The following is a 15,194-nucleotide window of genomic DNA, read 5'->3' as shown; positions in this document are numbered from 1 at the left end:
TCTTTCCCTTGCTGGCCCCTGCGCGCGCTCCCGATCATCCCTGTGGTCTGGCGACTGCGGACCGGAGGTGGAGAGGCTCCAGCCCAGCCGGTGGCCGGAGGCTGGGGGCAGGGGGACCTCCCCACAGAAGCGGCCGCCGGGGAAGTTTTCCGAAGCAGAGGCAGCAGCGCGGCCCGGACCGCCGCCGCGCGGCCACGCCACCCAGTCTCTGCGGTCCGCGTCCTCGCCCGGGCGCCGTGCGGGACCTGGCAGCGATCTGCGCCCCCAGCTCCACGGTCGGTGCACCCCTTTCCTCTCGGGGGCCGGGCGGGGACGGGGCAGACGGAGGGGGAGCGGGCGTCGTTGTCGCCCGGCACACTGCACCTCGGGCGACCCTCCGCACACGTGCTGGCACCCACCTGCCCAGGGGCGCGTGGCGGCGCGGGCGCCTGGGGTCTGGAGAGCTGAATGAAAGCCCCGCAGCCTCCCCAGGCGGGATTCGGCTTTGTAGTTCAAGGAAAATGCACAGTTCTCCCTGGGTCTCCCTTTTCCCAGGCACGCAAGAACTTTGTGGAACATCGCGCCCTTGTCGCATGCCCCAAAGCCTACTTGTTAAGTGTGTCCCGCAGCCTTTTCTTGCTGGCCTGCTTCTCCTCCTGCACACCCTGCCTGGCCAAGGGTAGTCAAGGGCACACGGTGTGAGGGACCGATGTTGGAAAACCCCCAGCGCAGCTGGTTTGGAAACCGACCTGTGGCTGTCTGGGCGTTTGGTTGTATGCTGTCCTCGTGCGGAAAACGAGGGCTGTTTCTAGATAATCAGCCTCGGTTTACACCATCCTAATAGCGTTCAGGATAGAGTTGGCAGCAGAGGGGGTTGGGTGGGAGGCAAATAAAAGTCAGACGTTGTCAGTAAGGACAGTTGCTAATTTCTTACTCAGTGAGCAAAACCAACAGAAAACTTGTAAAAAGTACCTAGTTTTTTTGTTGTTGTTGTAGTTGTTTCTCCTCTTGTAGATGTTCATGGCTTCCTCCACTCCACCCCCCTACCTCAGCCCTTCTCTTTTAAGTGTTAACTAATTGAGAAACATCTTGACAATCATTTCATGTAAACTACCTGCTCTAAACTCAGGCCATATGGGTAAGGGTGGAATTTCCAAATTACTAATTACAGGTGAATTTTGATCTTGAGATTCGGAGATGTTAAATGGTTAAAGTGTAAGCAGAAGGATTCAGTCTTCTTCCTTAACAATAGCTTTGAACTTCAGCAAGTTTTTGGACATGGGACAGGAGACCGCTGAAGCTGTAAACCATGTCCTTGAGCTCTGAACCTGAGATACTTCACTGGAACGATGACTGATTATGACTGATTATTCCAAGCACAGCATACTTAGATCCATGGAAATGAGCTACAAACCCATCCTTGAAGGAAGATGTATTTGAAGGGACTTCTCTCGGGTGGTTTTGTGTTTTTCACCCAATATTTGGTATTCATGTGCCTCTGTCAAGTACCCTTAGCTCTGCAGCTTTAGATGTGTGGAGAACTGACAGAGATGTCATCAGAAATTATCTCTGTGGTGGTGTCCTGGTTGGAGGGGGGAGAAAAATGATTTTAATAGTAGCTAGCTCACACTTTGATAAGAACCCCCAGCCTTGGCCTCCTTAGCTCCTGCCTTAATCAGCTGATCAAGCAAACCAGCAAGCTAGTGTTCAAACACTAGTAGTACCTTTCGTGGGTGCTAGGGTATCCCCGATAGCCAGGTCAGTTCACTCAATATCTTCCTAGCAGACTCTGGTGGGCAAAGAGACATTCCATTTCTGGAAAAGACCTTCTCTCGCTCAGTTTTAATAAAACTATTACTGAAGGCTCCATTCCAGTTGGGAAACTGGGAGGCTTTTGTCATTGAACAGCACAAGATATTGGGGGATGTTTTCTCCCATCTCTAATCTGGAGAGGAGAATGACGGTATGCTTTGTTCTCAGAGTCCTGGTCTCCACTGCAGAGTGGAAATAGTGTCTATCAATATTCAGTCAGATACTCACTCCAAACTGAAAGAAGCAAGAAAAAACTGCACACTACTTATAAATCCAGGCAGATCTGACATGTGCATAGTATGCCCCTAGCTTAGAAAATTTGATGTTTTTATCATTTATTTTTATAATATCAGACTGAGTTGAGTCCTAGATGCCAAGTAAGGCACTGTAGCTGTCATGCTGCTTCTTGGCCATGACAACTTGATTAATTTCTTCAAGACTCAGTTTCCTTATGAGTAAAATGGGGATGTTGGTTCTGCCTACTTAGAGTTAGAAAGTTCAAGTCAGATAACAGATACGTGTATAATAGATTACTACTACTCATAAAATGTTTTTATTTCGGGTCCCTGGGGGAAATCTAGGAGAAGGCTAAAGTATGCAGTATTTGCACTTTATATTTACTTTAGATCTTCATGCAACTTGAATAAATCTTATTTCATCCACATATCGACTAAACCTAATCTTGATAACTGTCAAAGGTGACTGTCAAAATCCCTAAAAGTGGTTAATACCAACCACAAATAGACTCAGAAGAAGGACACAATTTTTTAAAAATCAATTATACATCATAGACACACACATACCACTGCACACATGAACTTATGGTCTTCACTTAAAGATTCATAAAAACTCACAAAAAAAGAACATATAAAACTGTTCAAATGTGAGAAACCATTTTTATTTACCTTAGATTATTGCGTTACCACCAATGCCCCTCATTTTCCCAACACCTTTTCTTTAAGGATTAAAGTAGAAACACTTAGACTTCCTGGACAAGAAAGACCACTCGTTCTCAAGCAAACAAACAAATGGCCTTTTGAAAACGTCTAACCACCTTCCTGAGTCTGCTGCTTCACGGAAACTCTGGGAACATCATTCAAACATTCCAGGTGCTAAGCAGGCATGAGAATGAGAGACCATGTAGGCTAGTGGTTAAGAGCTCAGGCTCCAAGCTGGATGAACTTGCCTTAGACTCTCAGCATTGCCACTCACCACCTGTGCCTTTGACAAGCATCTTGACGTTGCTGGGCCTCTGTCCCCCTGTCTTTGTAATGGAACGTGTATCTGCCTCAAAGGGTCGTGGTATAGACTAGATGGCATCACACACGTGGAGTACTCAGCACCATGACTAGGCATGAGACATACCCCTCGGAAAACCAAGTGGTGTGCCTGGCGTGGGGAAGTCCATGCCTCCCAGCTTCACTCATTAACAACTATCGTGACAGTGATTTCTGAGGAATGGAAAAGCCAAAAACTCCCATCAGAAGATGTAGGTTGTACATATTAATCATCAAGGTTTTCAATCAAAATATTTTGTCTTTATCAGTTATATCATGTTTATTTAAAACTAAAATTGTTATATGTATTGACGGTGTTAACCAGAGTTCTGATTTTAAATGATCATTTTGTAACACTTTAAATGGCTACCTGTGCTACATTTTATTCCCATGTGAATTACTGACCACATGCAAAACAGCACACAGTTTGGAATATTGGGTTTTAAGTACAGAATTGGTCATTTTATGCCTTAACAGTAGGTAACTTTTCTTCAGCATATAGTGCCTTTTCTTTTCCACTAATAAAATTTATCTCAACTCTCAAAGATTTTTGTAACTCAGATTCTTATCAGCCTAGGTGTAGTGAATAGAAAAGAGTAACTTTTAATCTACTTCTTAAAGGAAAAACTGACATTCTCATGCATATTATAATCTAGATATAAGTATAGCTGTGGACAGAGAGACAGAGAGACAGACAGACAGACATACCTTGCCCTAATACAGCCCTGTTCTTTTCTGGTTTCGTTCTGCTTTGAGGTAAGCTGACATGGGTATATCTTATCTAATTACCAAATATATCCTGCTTTTTAACTGAAGCAGTAAATAATCATTGACTGCAGTCTTACTGGAAGCAGGATTTTGTAACCAAAATGATTTTTTCTCCTTTCTTTTTCTAGGTGAACAAACAAGTGAGGGTGGAAAAGCGACCGAATAAGAGACATTGCCTCAATCTGCATCGAGATGGAAACCTTTTGCTTCAGGGTGTCCTTCTGGGTGGCGCTGGTTGGATGTGTAACAAGTGATAATCCTGAGAGCTACAGCGCCAATCTGAGCACTCGTGTGGATGATTTTACCACTTTCCATGGGACGGAGCTCAGCCTCCTGGTTACCACTCATCGACCCACTAATTTGGCCCTACCCAGCAATGGCTCCGTGCCCAACTATTGCCCACAGCAGACTAAGATTACTTCAACTTTCAAATACATTAACACTGTGATATCTTGTACTATTTTCATCGTGGGAATGGTGGGGAATGCAACTCTGCTCAGGATCATTTACCAGAACAAGTGTATGAGGAATGGCCCCAACGCGCTGATAGCCAGCCTTGCCCTTGGAGACCTTATCTATGTGGTCATTGATCTCCCTATCAATGTATTTAAGGTAGGAAATAACCACAAACGTATTTGCAAGTTTGAACATATGCTCTGCTTCCACAGTCAGTAAGAGTGGCTGCAAACTTTTCTGACCATCTGGATTTTAGTCTGTGTCTTTACCGAGAGCAGTTTCTGCTGTCTTACAACTAGCGGTGTTTTAAATTTTGGTTCTTTGTTAAGTGTTACACTTCTTTTCTAACTTAATGCTTAACCAAATAGCACTTCTGGAATGACTCCTCAAGGTCACGGTCTTTCAGGCATCGGACTCTCGTGCCAGCCCTGAGCTTGCCGAGTGGATGGGCAATCTTGGGGACATCACTTGATTTTTCTGAGATTCAATTTTCAGGGTAAGACCTACTAAGCCCCAAAAGTACTCTAAATAAGTATATTCAGTTGCAGTTACCTTTTTAATGTGATACTGTTCAGAAGCCCGATATCCACAGAATGGCTTGAAAGGAAGAGCACCTATTTTATTTTGAGTGTCCGGGTTGATGTTTGGAGCCAGAGCACAAGCTGGCTTTCCTCGGGTACCTGGGTGACTTCGGAGATAACGGGATCCACACGATAGCAGGCCAGCGTTGACCTCAGTGAGCCGTGTTACGAAAGCCATTTAAAAGAGGCGTCCGTTCACTGTGTTCCCCTTCATTTCTTCAGTTTAGATTTAGGCAGTGCCCGCTGTGTCCGCCCCTGAGCTGGGCCACATGCTCCAAACACAAATCAGACAAAGTTAGTGCCTGAGTGGGAGAGGAAGGGAACTAACCCGCTGTTCCTGTGGTCACCTTGCATTCAGAGCGATACCAAAACAAAGTAAAGCCAAAAGAATTAGATAGTCTGTATTTGGTCTGTGGTTCTGAGAGAGCAATTGCTGCAAAAATTCAAATAAACTAAAATTCAAATGAAATCAAGATCTATGCCAGATATTAAGAAATGTCTTTATTCTACGCCCATGAAAAGCACTTTCCTCGGCATTTATATTTTTCTTCTATGCACTAGCCATAGACATGAAATTATTCTAAACAAGCATATTTGGAAATAGGATTGTAAATGGCAAGTTTTGTCCATTGAAGACATAGCTCTTAAGGAGAATAGCAGCCTTTGGGTTTCCAATAGATCCACTTAAACTGTGGCAAACTTATACAAGCATACCAGAAAAATCAGTGGTCTAACAATAATGATGAAAGCAATGTCTCAACACTATGAATAAAAATATTACTCCAACATACTGCAAAACTGGGGAAATTAGACAACAAATAATTTTTTTTTTAAATCATGTATCAACTCTTTCCACAGAGTAGCATGAGTACACACGTGTTTTCTATTTGAAATTAAAATGGGATTTTAGAACCGAACAATGATGCAAAATGAAAATGTGTAATTAATTTAAAACGTTTAACATATGCTACAGAACTTTAATTTTTTTTCTTTAAAAAATTATTTTCTTCTTATGAATTATTATGTGCTCTCAACACCCGACTTTCTCATGACATACTTCTCTAATCATAGATTTGAAAATGTTGATATGACTCATTCAAAATTGGACTCTTCAGTCATGATGTAGAGTATTAAACACGGATTATTCATGCTTATATACCAGTTAACCAACCCATGGCTCAGGAGAATAATTAGCCATCTCTGAATTAATATTTCCCATTTGACCATGTGCAAAACAGATTCTTGGCAAATCAATATCTGCAATTGCTGGGAAGGAGACTTGCCTGTCGCTTTAAGAGGCTACCTGCCAATCAACAGACCAAACTTCATTTCTCTTCCATAGCAACATTCTAAGTTAGATCATCTGGGCTATTTCCAAATTTGTTGGGAAAATAAAAACAAAAACACCCTTTGTTTTACATTCATATAGTAATGCATAAAAATTAACACATTCTTATTTGACTGTATGGTTCTTACCTTTTGGGACTCCAATACAGGTGACCCTCTGTATCCACAGGTTCTGCTTAGGCAAATTCATCTGACTACAAGTTGAAACTATTCAGAAAAAAAAAAGTTATGCCATTGCTGACAATACTATATAGTTAGGTACATGATGGTTATGTCTATAGTGAACATATACAGACTTTATTCTTGTCGTTATTCCCTACACAATACAGTATAAGAGCTATTTACATAGCATTTACATTGTATTAGGTATCGTAAGTAACCTAGATTTGGTTTAAAGCACACAGGATGATGTGCATAAGTTATATGCAAATACTATGACATTTTAAAAAAGGGACTTGAGCATACAAAGATTTTGGTTCTTGGTGGGGGTGCTAGAACCAAATTCTACAGATACTGAGTGATGACTGTAGTGTAATACCTACTGCAGTTTTTTTTTTAAGATTTTTTATTGATATTTAGAGAAAAAGGAAGAGAGAGAGAGAGAAACATTGACATGAGAGCGAGATGTCACTCAGCCGCCTTCGGCATGCCCCATCATGGATTGAGCCTGCAACCCAGGCATGTGCCCTGACAAGGAATCAAACCACCAACCTTGCACAGGACGACACCCAACCCACTGAACCACACCAATCAAGACCCTACTATAATTTCAAATAGTGTTCACAGTATGACTGTGGTGTTTTTACATCACAGGAGTACATTTGTGTAATTCCTGTTTTTATAAAACTCATGTAATAAGTCATTTAACCAATCTTACTTTGAGAAGGTAAACCTTTTGGTTTCAACAAAAAATACCCTTTGCCATTTCAATCTTTTTCCAGAGGAAGGAGAAAGCATTGGCGTGAGCTAAGAAGCCTTACACTATTTGGAGGCTATATATACGTCCTTCTCCCAGGCTTCTTCTCTAGGTTAGGAGACCATGAAATGCTGCTGCTTCTCTGACTCCTGTCCCCAGTGGTCAAGAGAAATCCTTTCGGGCAATGTGAGTGCCAGGCTCACAGCTGCCTCCTGCTATGAGATTCTGATGCTTTGGGGTCTCGCATATCAGACCTGTGACCCCTCTCCAACCATGTCACACTACTTCTTTACTGCAGGGCAAAGTAGCAGCTGATCGTCTCACTTTCCTATTATGTTTAGGCATCTGTGCAATGAAAATCATGTGGAGGCTTGGAGAACATGCTATCAGTAGGATGTACGAAGCTTCCCCCTCCCCCATTAGAAGAATTAGGTTGAAAGAAGGTGAAAGTATCTGCTGTGCTCTTTAAAGAATGATGAGTTTTTCCAATCACACAGGTCTTTGTGTTTAACAATTCTAGCAATTGCTTTTATATTCAGTTCTAAGGTGTCCCCAGGCAGAGAACGTTCCATTGAGTCATATCAGAGTCAGCCTAGGTAGAAGCAGACGGTGTGAAGATTGTGTCTTTAGGCAAGGTGGACTTGCTGATCAGTCTGCAGCAATGTTACAGGAGATAAAGTGTTCCTCCCAGTCAGGTTTTATTCCCTTTCTCGCACTCTGAAAGAGATTGTACTGGGAGTGGTCCATGTATGAATGTGATGTAAGACACAACCGAAAATCAAAGCACTGTTTCTGATTGTCATTATTCCGCTTGGTAGTGCAGAGTAGCTCTGGATGGTCTGTGGGCATAGGAGAGTAGGTAATTTATGCAATTTCCAAACGTTTCCAAAAGATCTGTCTCTTCAGGATTTCTTTCCTCCAGCCTGTACTGGACTTGGCTTCTATTTACTGAGTATCACTCTGCCCCCAAACATCCAGGAGTTCTCATGTTTAGTAGTCAAGGCCCTTCCTACTCTGGAATACTTTCTTAACCACTTCCTAACATGTATGCTCAGCTCTTGTCAGAATGCCATCAGCGCCCCTAAATAACATGCTGTGCCTTGAGTGACATTCGCAGAGGGGCTGGATATTGTCACTGAATTCCTGCTACTGAGACATTTACAGATCCTAAATTGAAAAATGAGTAGGTCTGGAGTTGCATATGTTGCATTGAGAAAAAAATAAACAGCCCGGCTGGTGTGGCTCAGTGGATTGATCATTGTCCCATGGATTGAGAGGTCCTGGTTCAATTCCTGGTCAGGGCACATGCCCAGGTTGCGGGCTCAATGCCCAATGGGGGGTATGCAGGAGGCCGCCAATCGATATTTCTCTAACATATCAATGTTTCTGTATCTCTCTCCCTTCCTTTCTCTCTAACAAATCAATAAAAACATCAAAAAAATTAAAAATAAACAAAAAAATGTTAAGAAACTTATCTGACCCTTGCTTATACTCACACATACACAGACACATTACATTAACTGGTGACAAAATCTGACATTCTGAGATAATAAAATGTAAAGCAGAAGAAACCCAAGAAAGCAAATAAGTGCCAGTTACCTACTTGGTTTTCAAGCATAAGAGAGCCTTGCAAATGGCAATATTGAAGAAAACCTGTTACTAAGTTTATCAAAGAATCACTCTATCCAGTCATTAATTGTTCAAAAACAAGTATCAGTACTTCCAAGAGAAGACTGAAAAGAACAGGAGGGAGGAAAGGAAGTAAGGTAGCAGATCCTTTCAAATACCCACACTTATAATCTAAACTGATGATGGATTCAATTTATCGAGAAATTACAATGTTTCATATTCTGAATTTTCAAGAAGTGTAAAAACTTAGCCATGTAAATGAATCTATCTGTAAAATATACTCATTCAAGCCCTGGCCAGTTTGGCTCAGCAGTTAGAGTGTCAGTCAGCTGACTGAATGGTCATGGGTACAATTCCTGGTCATGGGCACATACTTGGGTTGCAAGTTCAATCCCTGGCCCTGTATGGAGTTGTGCCGGAGGCAACCAATCAATGTGTCTCTCTCACATCAATGTTTCTCTCTCTCTCTCTCTCTCCCTCCCTTCCTTCCACTCTATCTAAAAATCAATGGAAAAATATCCTCGGGAGGATTTATATTTATATATATATATATATATATATATATATATATATACACATATATATACACACACACACACACACACACACACACATATACATATGTGTGTGTGTGTGTATGCATTAATTACAAAACAAAGTATCTATTTTATTTCTAGGGGCCCAAAATAACCCCCAATTACTCAATGGCAATGTAGATTAGAAATATAGAATTTAATAATTGTATTCTTTAATGATTCGTAAGATTTTGTTTATGCCATCGAGTGCTGTCTATAGGGAGTTGGGTTATAATTTTGAATAGAGTGGAAACCCTCGAAGAGATGTCCGTGCATGGGTGGGCCAGGGCTTGGCACCATGTGTTTCCAGGATAACAGCTCACCCACATATACACGCAGACACTCTCACAAACCACTGTCCCTCGCCTAGTAAATAAAAACAGGAGTGTGGGGAAATGCAAGTGAGAGAAGTAGAGTGGAGAAGATTCAAGTGGGGACCATGGGAAGAAGGAAGAAGTTGAGTCCAATGACTTAACATAGGAATCTCTGATATGCATAGCGGGGAGTTGGAACCAGTGATGTCAGAGATAATACTGTAGGTGAATACTGTCTTCATTGAACATGTGGGGTGCAGCAGATCTGGAACACAAGCTAACCAGCCAGTGAGAGCATCCAGTAACTGACCGTTGATTACTAATTAGGTCTAACCTAAGCAGCCACCTATTGTTGAGAACAACAATGAAAAATAAACTAATGGAACTTCTGTAGGAAATGATCAGGAATATTGTACAATGGAAGGTCCAGGCTCCCAGTATATCATTCTGGCAGAGGATCCAAGAAACATGGAAACCAGGGACATTCACACCAAGCCAGCATCTCCATATTCACACAGCCTCTGACACCTTGTACAACTGGGATCATCTTGTCAGGGCAGCCAGACAAAAGTTGTTTCTCATCACATCCCACCATCAGGGCAATTTCTGTCTCAAAAGCAAATTGCTACAACTTAGAGATGTTATGCCTCAAATACAATAGTTGTTCAATAAATACTTAGTGATAGGATTTGATTCGATGAGGGCCTTTGCTGTTAAAATCAACTCCGAATCAGACTTCTCTGAGACCTTCAAATTCAAATGATAATGATAATGATAATTCCTCAGAGGGATCCTTCATTTATGAACAAGGCACAGGATATTATCTGTGGTCTGCACATGCTTTTCCCCCAAGATGAAATTACCAATAAATTGCACACATGATAAGGATATTCTCTAACCCTTTTACTCATCACCAAGCAAATAAAAGCAGACATTTCTTGTGTGCTCCAGTAATAGTGCTGTACTCATAAAATTAGGTATAGAAACTCTATCCCTGGATTCTGAAACAGAAAATGTGTTCCTTGCCCAAGATCTCTGTCCCTTGTCGGCGCAGTGCCTCCCAGCTCATTTTCCCTGTACGTAGGTCTGACCCTGCCTCCTTCCAAGTGCCTCTCCCGCTTTCCCTCTGCCTCTATCTACTCCAGCTAATCCCCTCCGTGTGAGAATACCATGATCCTTCTACCTGAAGTATTTCCTCCCCATGCCTCCTCTGGCTCACTCCACTTTATTCTTCAGATCTGAGCTTCAACATCTCTGTCTGGCAAGTATCCATGACTCGGCCTGGCCTGGGTCAGTGCCTTTCCCCTGTGCTCCCACGACACCCTCTGTTAACCCTGTAATAGCATTTAACACACGCTCCATTGTATTTGCCACTTCACTTGCCTGTCGGACCCACTAGACCGCAAGTTCCTTGGGGCGAGCTGCCGTTGCTCTCATTTATCATTGTATCTCCCGCATCCAGCACCGGGCCCAGCTTTAAAACATTTGATGAATGAGAAAAATAAGAAAACGTACTGTAGTTGCCTCTATAAGAATGTGTTTCTCCCACATAATTCCAGGTCTAAAGGCAGACTTGCTGTTCGAATGGACTGAATTTCTACTTTTTCTCTTTCAAACCAGGAACGTCTCAGGATCCATACATGTGCAAGGGAAGCAGAGCAGCACATAACTACAGGGTGGCTTTCCCTTTCCCTTTGTCTTCAGGGGTCAAGAGTTCTTTCCCTGTGGTTCAGGCATTGTGCTGTTTCATTTCCTCCCTCTCTGTAACAATAGCGAGCAAAGGCTTCTTTCCAGGATTTCTGTGCAATATACCTTCTTTGAGCACAGTTGCAATTGTGGTTGAACTATTAAACCTACAAGTGATTTGGAATATCTAAGTGAACCCTTCACATCACAAAGATTTTTGTTCTTTCGAGAATAGGAAATAGGTTGACTTTCTGGCATTGCTAAGACATGCACTGCAAAAATTCATTATGTTAACCAGGTGATTTAAGAACATAGGTTCATATAAGATGACAGAGTGATAAATATATTACCCAATTTGCTGTTAGAAGGAAGTTGCTGTCTGGAAAGGCTTCAGAATCCTTTCCAACCCTACCTCCCCTTCTGACTTTTCGTTTCCTGTGTCTGGGAACCTCATTGCTCTCTCTCATGGTTATGTTAAGTAATTATTTTCATGTGAGGTTGCTCTGCTAACCCTCAGCATTTGGCTTGCAGCACAGTTATTACCATTTCTGATGGGGGCTGGAAACTGTCCATAACTGCAACATTGTTTCCCATGGCTGTGGAGGGAGAGATGCTTTTAGTCCTGTTCTCATTAGGAAGGTGTTGGGATGTAAAAAGCATCATTCCGGATGATATTCCACCATCAAAGAGTTCCGTTCACGAAGGAGTCTGCTGTGTTCTAAATTGAACATGAAACAGTGTTGCGCCAAGTTTGAGCTGGAGAAAGGAATGTTCACGTGATGCACGTGCGTGTGTGAGGGCGGCACTGAGCCCCGCATTCTGATCAATTACAGCCCGTGTTCCCACTCCTGTGTGCTGAGACACTCCTGTGGTGTCTGTGAGATGCCAGGATGCGAGTGTTCTTTCTTTGTTATCATTCGGAGTTTGCACGGTTAGTCTGAAGAGTGTGTGAACTAAAATGGAAGAAGATGGGAATCAAGTTGACTGTCTCTGGAGCAGATTCTAAGACTGGAGCAGTTAAAATAAGGAATGTTCCAAGAAATTCTGTCAAAGTGAATTTGATAGACTGCCAGCAATTCTACAATTGCCCTCTAGATCTACCAGAGTCTCCTGGGAGTTTAGAGTAATTGCTTTCTATAGCTACAATTTTATTTTTAACTGGGTCTAGTTTTTCTTGGAAAAACTTTCTTACATTGTAAAATTAATGGTTGAAATTAAGCTCAGTAATAGAACTAAACATAAGTATCATTCAGCATTAATTTTTGATGCCCTTATTTTTAATCTAAACATCAAAAAATTTACAAAACCACATCCTATAAAATGTTAACTTAAATGTGGGAGGTTGAAGTCCCCAGTGTTCCTGGACTCGAGGAGCAAAAATCAAGCGTGCCCTCAGGAAGATTTATTATTTTTGAATAATATTTTGCAATTTAGAGGTCATTTTTTAGAATTTACACATCTCTAGGAGTTTTACTGACATTTTTTGCCATCACAATTTTTAAAACAACTTACTTGGAAACTGGTATCAATAATAAGAACTAGTCCACTTATGCTTCCCATAACACCCTAAACATGGGAGTCCTATCATCTTAGATCAAATTTTATACTTAGATACATTTTATAATGGGATGGCAACTGGTTGACCATTTGGTTACTCATTTACAGCAGGTTTTTCTTATCTAAGTGTTCTTCATTTATTCATTCAAAAAATGTTTATTGAGCTCCTCCTGTATACCAGTCATTGAAGAAATAGCAGTGAACCAAAACAGACAAACACCCTTGCCCTTGTGGAAGAACAAGATAAAAAGCTAGTGAAATAAGTAAATTTGTGGTACATGTGAGAAATGACAAGTGCTAAGGATAAAAGTAAAATGGAGAAGGAGGGAGAGGATAGTAATCTAAGAGTGGGTGGCTGAGAAAGGCCTCAATACAAAGTGATAGTTGAGTGAAAACTTAGGAGGTGGAGGAGCCACCCATGCCACTGTCCAAGTGAGAGCGCCCCAGCCGGGGGAACGGGGGCTCGAGGCAGGAGCGTGCCTGGAGGGCTGGAGCAACAGCAGGGAGGCCATGGCAAAGGAATGGAAGGAGGGAGTAGAGGTCACAGGAAAAGGGGGTAGGGCAGGAGATGGGGGGAGGCAGATTACACCGGGCCTAATAATAGGGTGACCATATGATTTATTGACCAATCCAGGATGTTGTTAAGAGTAAAAAGAGACACTATCAATAATTACATCTGGACAGTCGGCATAAACGAATACTGTCCTGGATCAACCAGGTGACATGGTCACCCTACCAAAACACCTTCATAAAGCCTTTATCTGTTTTCCATGGGTGAGATAGAAGCTTTTAGAAGGTTGTGGGCAGAAGAATGACATGATCCCATTTAAATTTAACAAGAATGTTATGGCTACTATGAAGAGAAACATTTCCTAAATTAATGAAGGAAAAATAATACAGTAGTAAAATGTTATTTATACTGATCTATAACATAAGAATAATATTACCTAAAGCTGAAATAGTGTTTACTCTGGGCCAGGCTAACCCACTGGATCCTCACAACAAATTTATGATTCACTACTATTTCCTGAATTCCAAAAATGAAGAAACCGAGGCACGGTGTTTAAGGGTTTCTTTAAGGTTACGCAGCCAGCAAGTGGCAGAGCCAGGATTTGAATCCAGGAATCCAGGCTGATGTCAGAGGCCGTGCTGTTAACTCAGCTGCCCCGGGCTTCTCTCCCATCTACCTGCCTCATAAGGCAGATTTCACCGTTATCAAAATGGCATCTCTAGTACAGAAATATATTTCCAAAGACTGTGTTCAATGATGAAAGTCATTCCCTTTTCTCTCCTCCATTAAATCCAATGGCTTCTTTGGTCACTTATTTAAAACAGAAGTAACCTATTATAAAGGAAGACGTGTGTGGTACAAAGACTGTCCTCCAGGAGAGCATTTGTGTTGTGAGCCCTGCAGAGTGCACTGGAACATCTGGTAAACAGATCTGTGCCATCGAGACTCATTGTCACGTCGGTGAGGCCAACTGACAGCAGGGAGCCAGAGAATAAAAAGATAAACTGGAAGGAAAGGTTGGGTTCTCTGATGGACAGATTGCCTGGGCACGTACGTCTGCTCATCTGCTCGGAGGAACAATATTGCCAAACCGGACAGGCTGGTGCGAACATACCACCAAAAATGAGTTTCAGTGGCTAGCCCATATTCTCAGTTGGGGTGGAAACATCAGATTTTATTGATAAAATGAAAATTGCTAAACCTCCCTCCCTGGGTTTACAAGATACACAGGAATTAACAGGGGAATGTGAAAGCATAAGCAGATGACAGCTGGGAATATGTCTCAACGGACACTCCAAAGGGAGCTAGAAATCCTCAATTTTTAAAAAGTTACATATCAAGTATACTGCTGCTGTGAAATGGTCCCATTACATCTAAAACAGTTCGAATAAGGAACTTGATTCATAGCCCTAATTTTAAAAGCAACACGTAAAGCAAACAATACTGAACATGTTCACCATGTCAAGTCATTGCCTCCCAAAATATGAAAGGTGTTGGTCACACCTCTCTTCCCCAGGTATTAACTAATACGCAATGCCACGTCGCATGTGGGTGTTCCGTCAGAGAAAGCAATTCTGCATGCTGTCCAAAAGAAAGAAAATAAAACTCCCGACTGCTGTGAACTTGTAGCTTAGTTTCACAAAATAAATATGTCTTGGTGACATGTTTGTCATAAGTGTGGTGTTTCTCTGCATACTTCTATTTTTGCCACAAATTTTTCTTTCCTACAGAAGCTAAATCTATGACAGTTAGATTAGCCTTGCATCATTTAAGAGCCCTGATACTT

The 15,194-nt window shown here is 42.0% G+C and overlaps 1 protein-coding gene across 2 annotated transcripts in view; it reads left to right on the top strand.

Moving 5' to 3' along the window:
- The first annotated feature begins 226 nt into the window (after positions 1–226).
- EDNRA (endothelin receptor type A) overlaps positions 227–15,194 on the top strand; it is a 54,767-nt gene continuing 39,799 nt past the window's right edge. Inside the window, exons 1-2 of one of the 2 annotated variants that reach the window (XM_036240461.1) lie at positions 227–275; positions 3,965–4,448. In XM_036240461.1, the coding sequence (XP_036096354.1) occupies positions 4,029–4,448 (420 nt within the window). In that variant the 5' untranslated portion in view covers positions 227–275; positions 3,965–4,028. Of the gene's footprint in view, positions 276–3,964; positions 4,449–15,194 lie in introns of those variants that run through there. The other variant, XM_036240462.1, reaches the window with a different exon arrangement.

Source organism: Molossus molossus, unplaced genomic scaffold (assembly GCF_014108415.1).
Source record: "Molossus molossus isolate mMolMol1 unplaced genomic scaffold, mMolMol1.p scaffold_m16_p_4, whole genome shotgun sequence".
Taxonomy (NCBI): Eukaryota; Metazoa; Chordata; class Mammalia; order Chiroptera; family Molossidae; genus Molossus; species Molossus molossus.
Note: the sequence above shows the minus strand (reverse complement) of the source record. Positions and strands in the feature narration are given on the sequence as shown.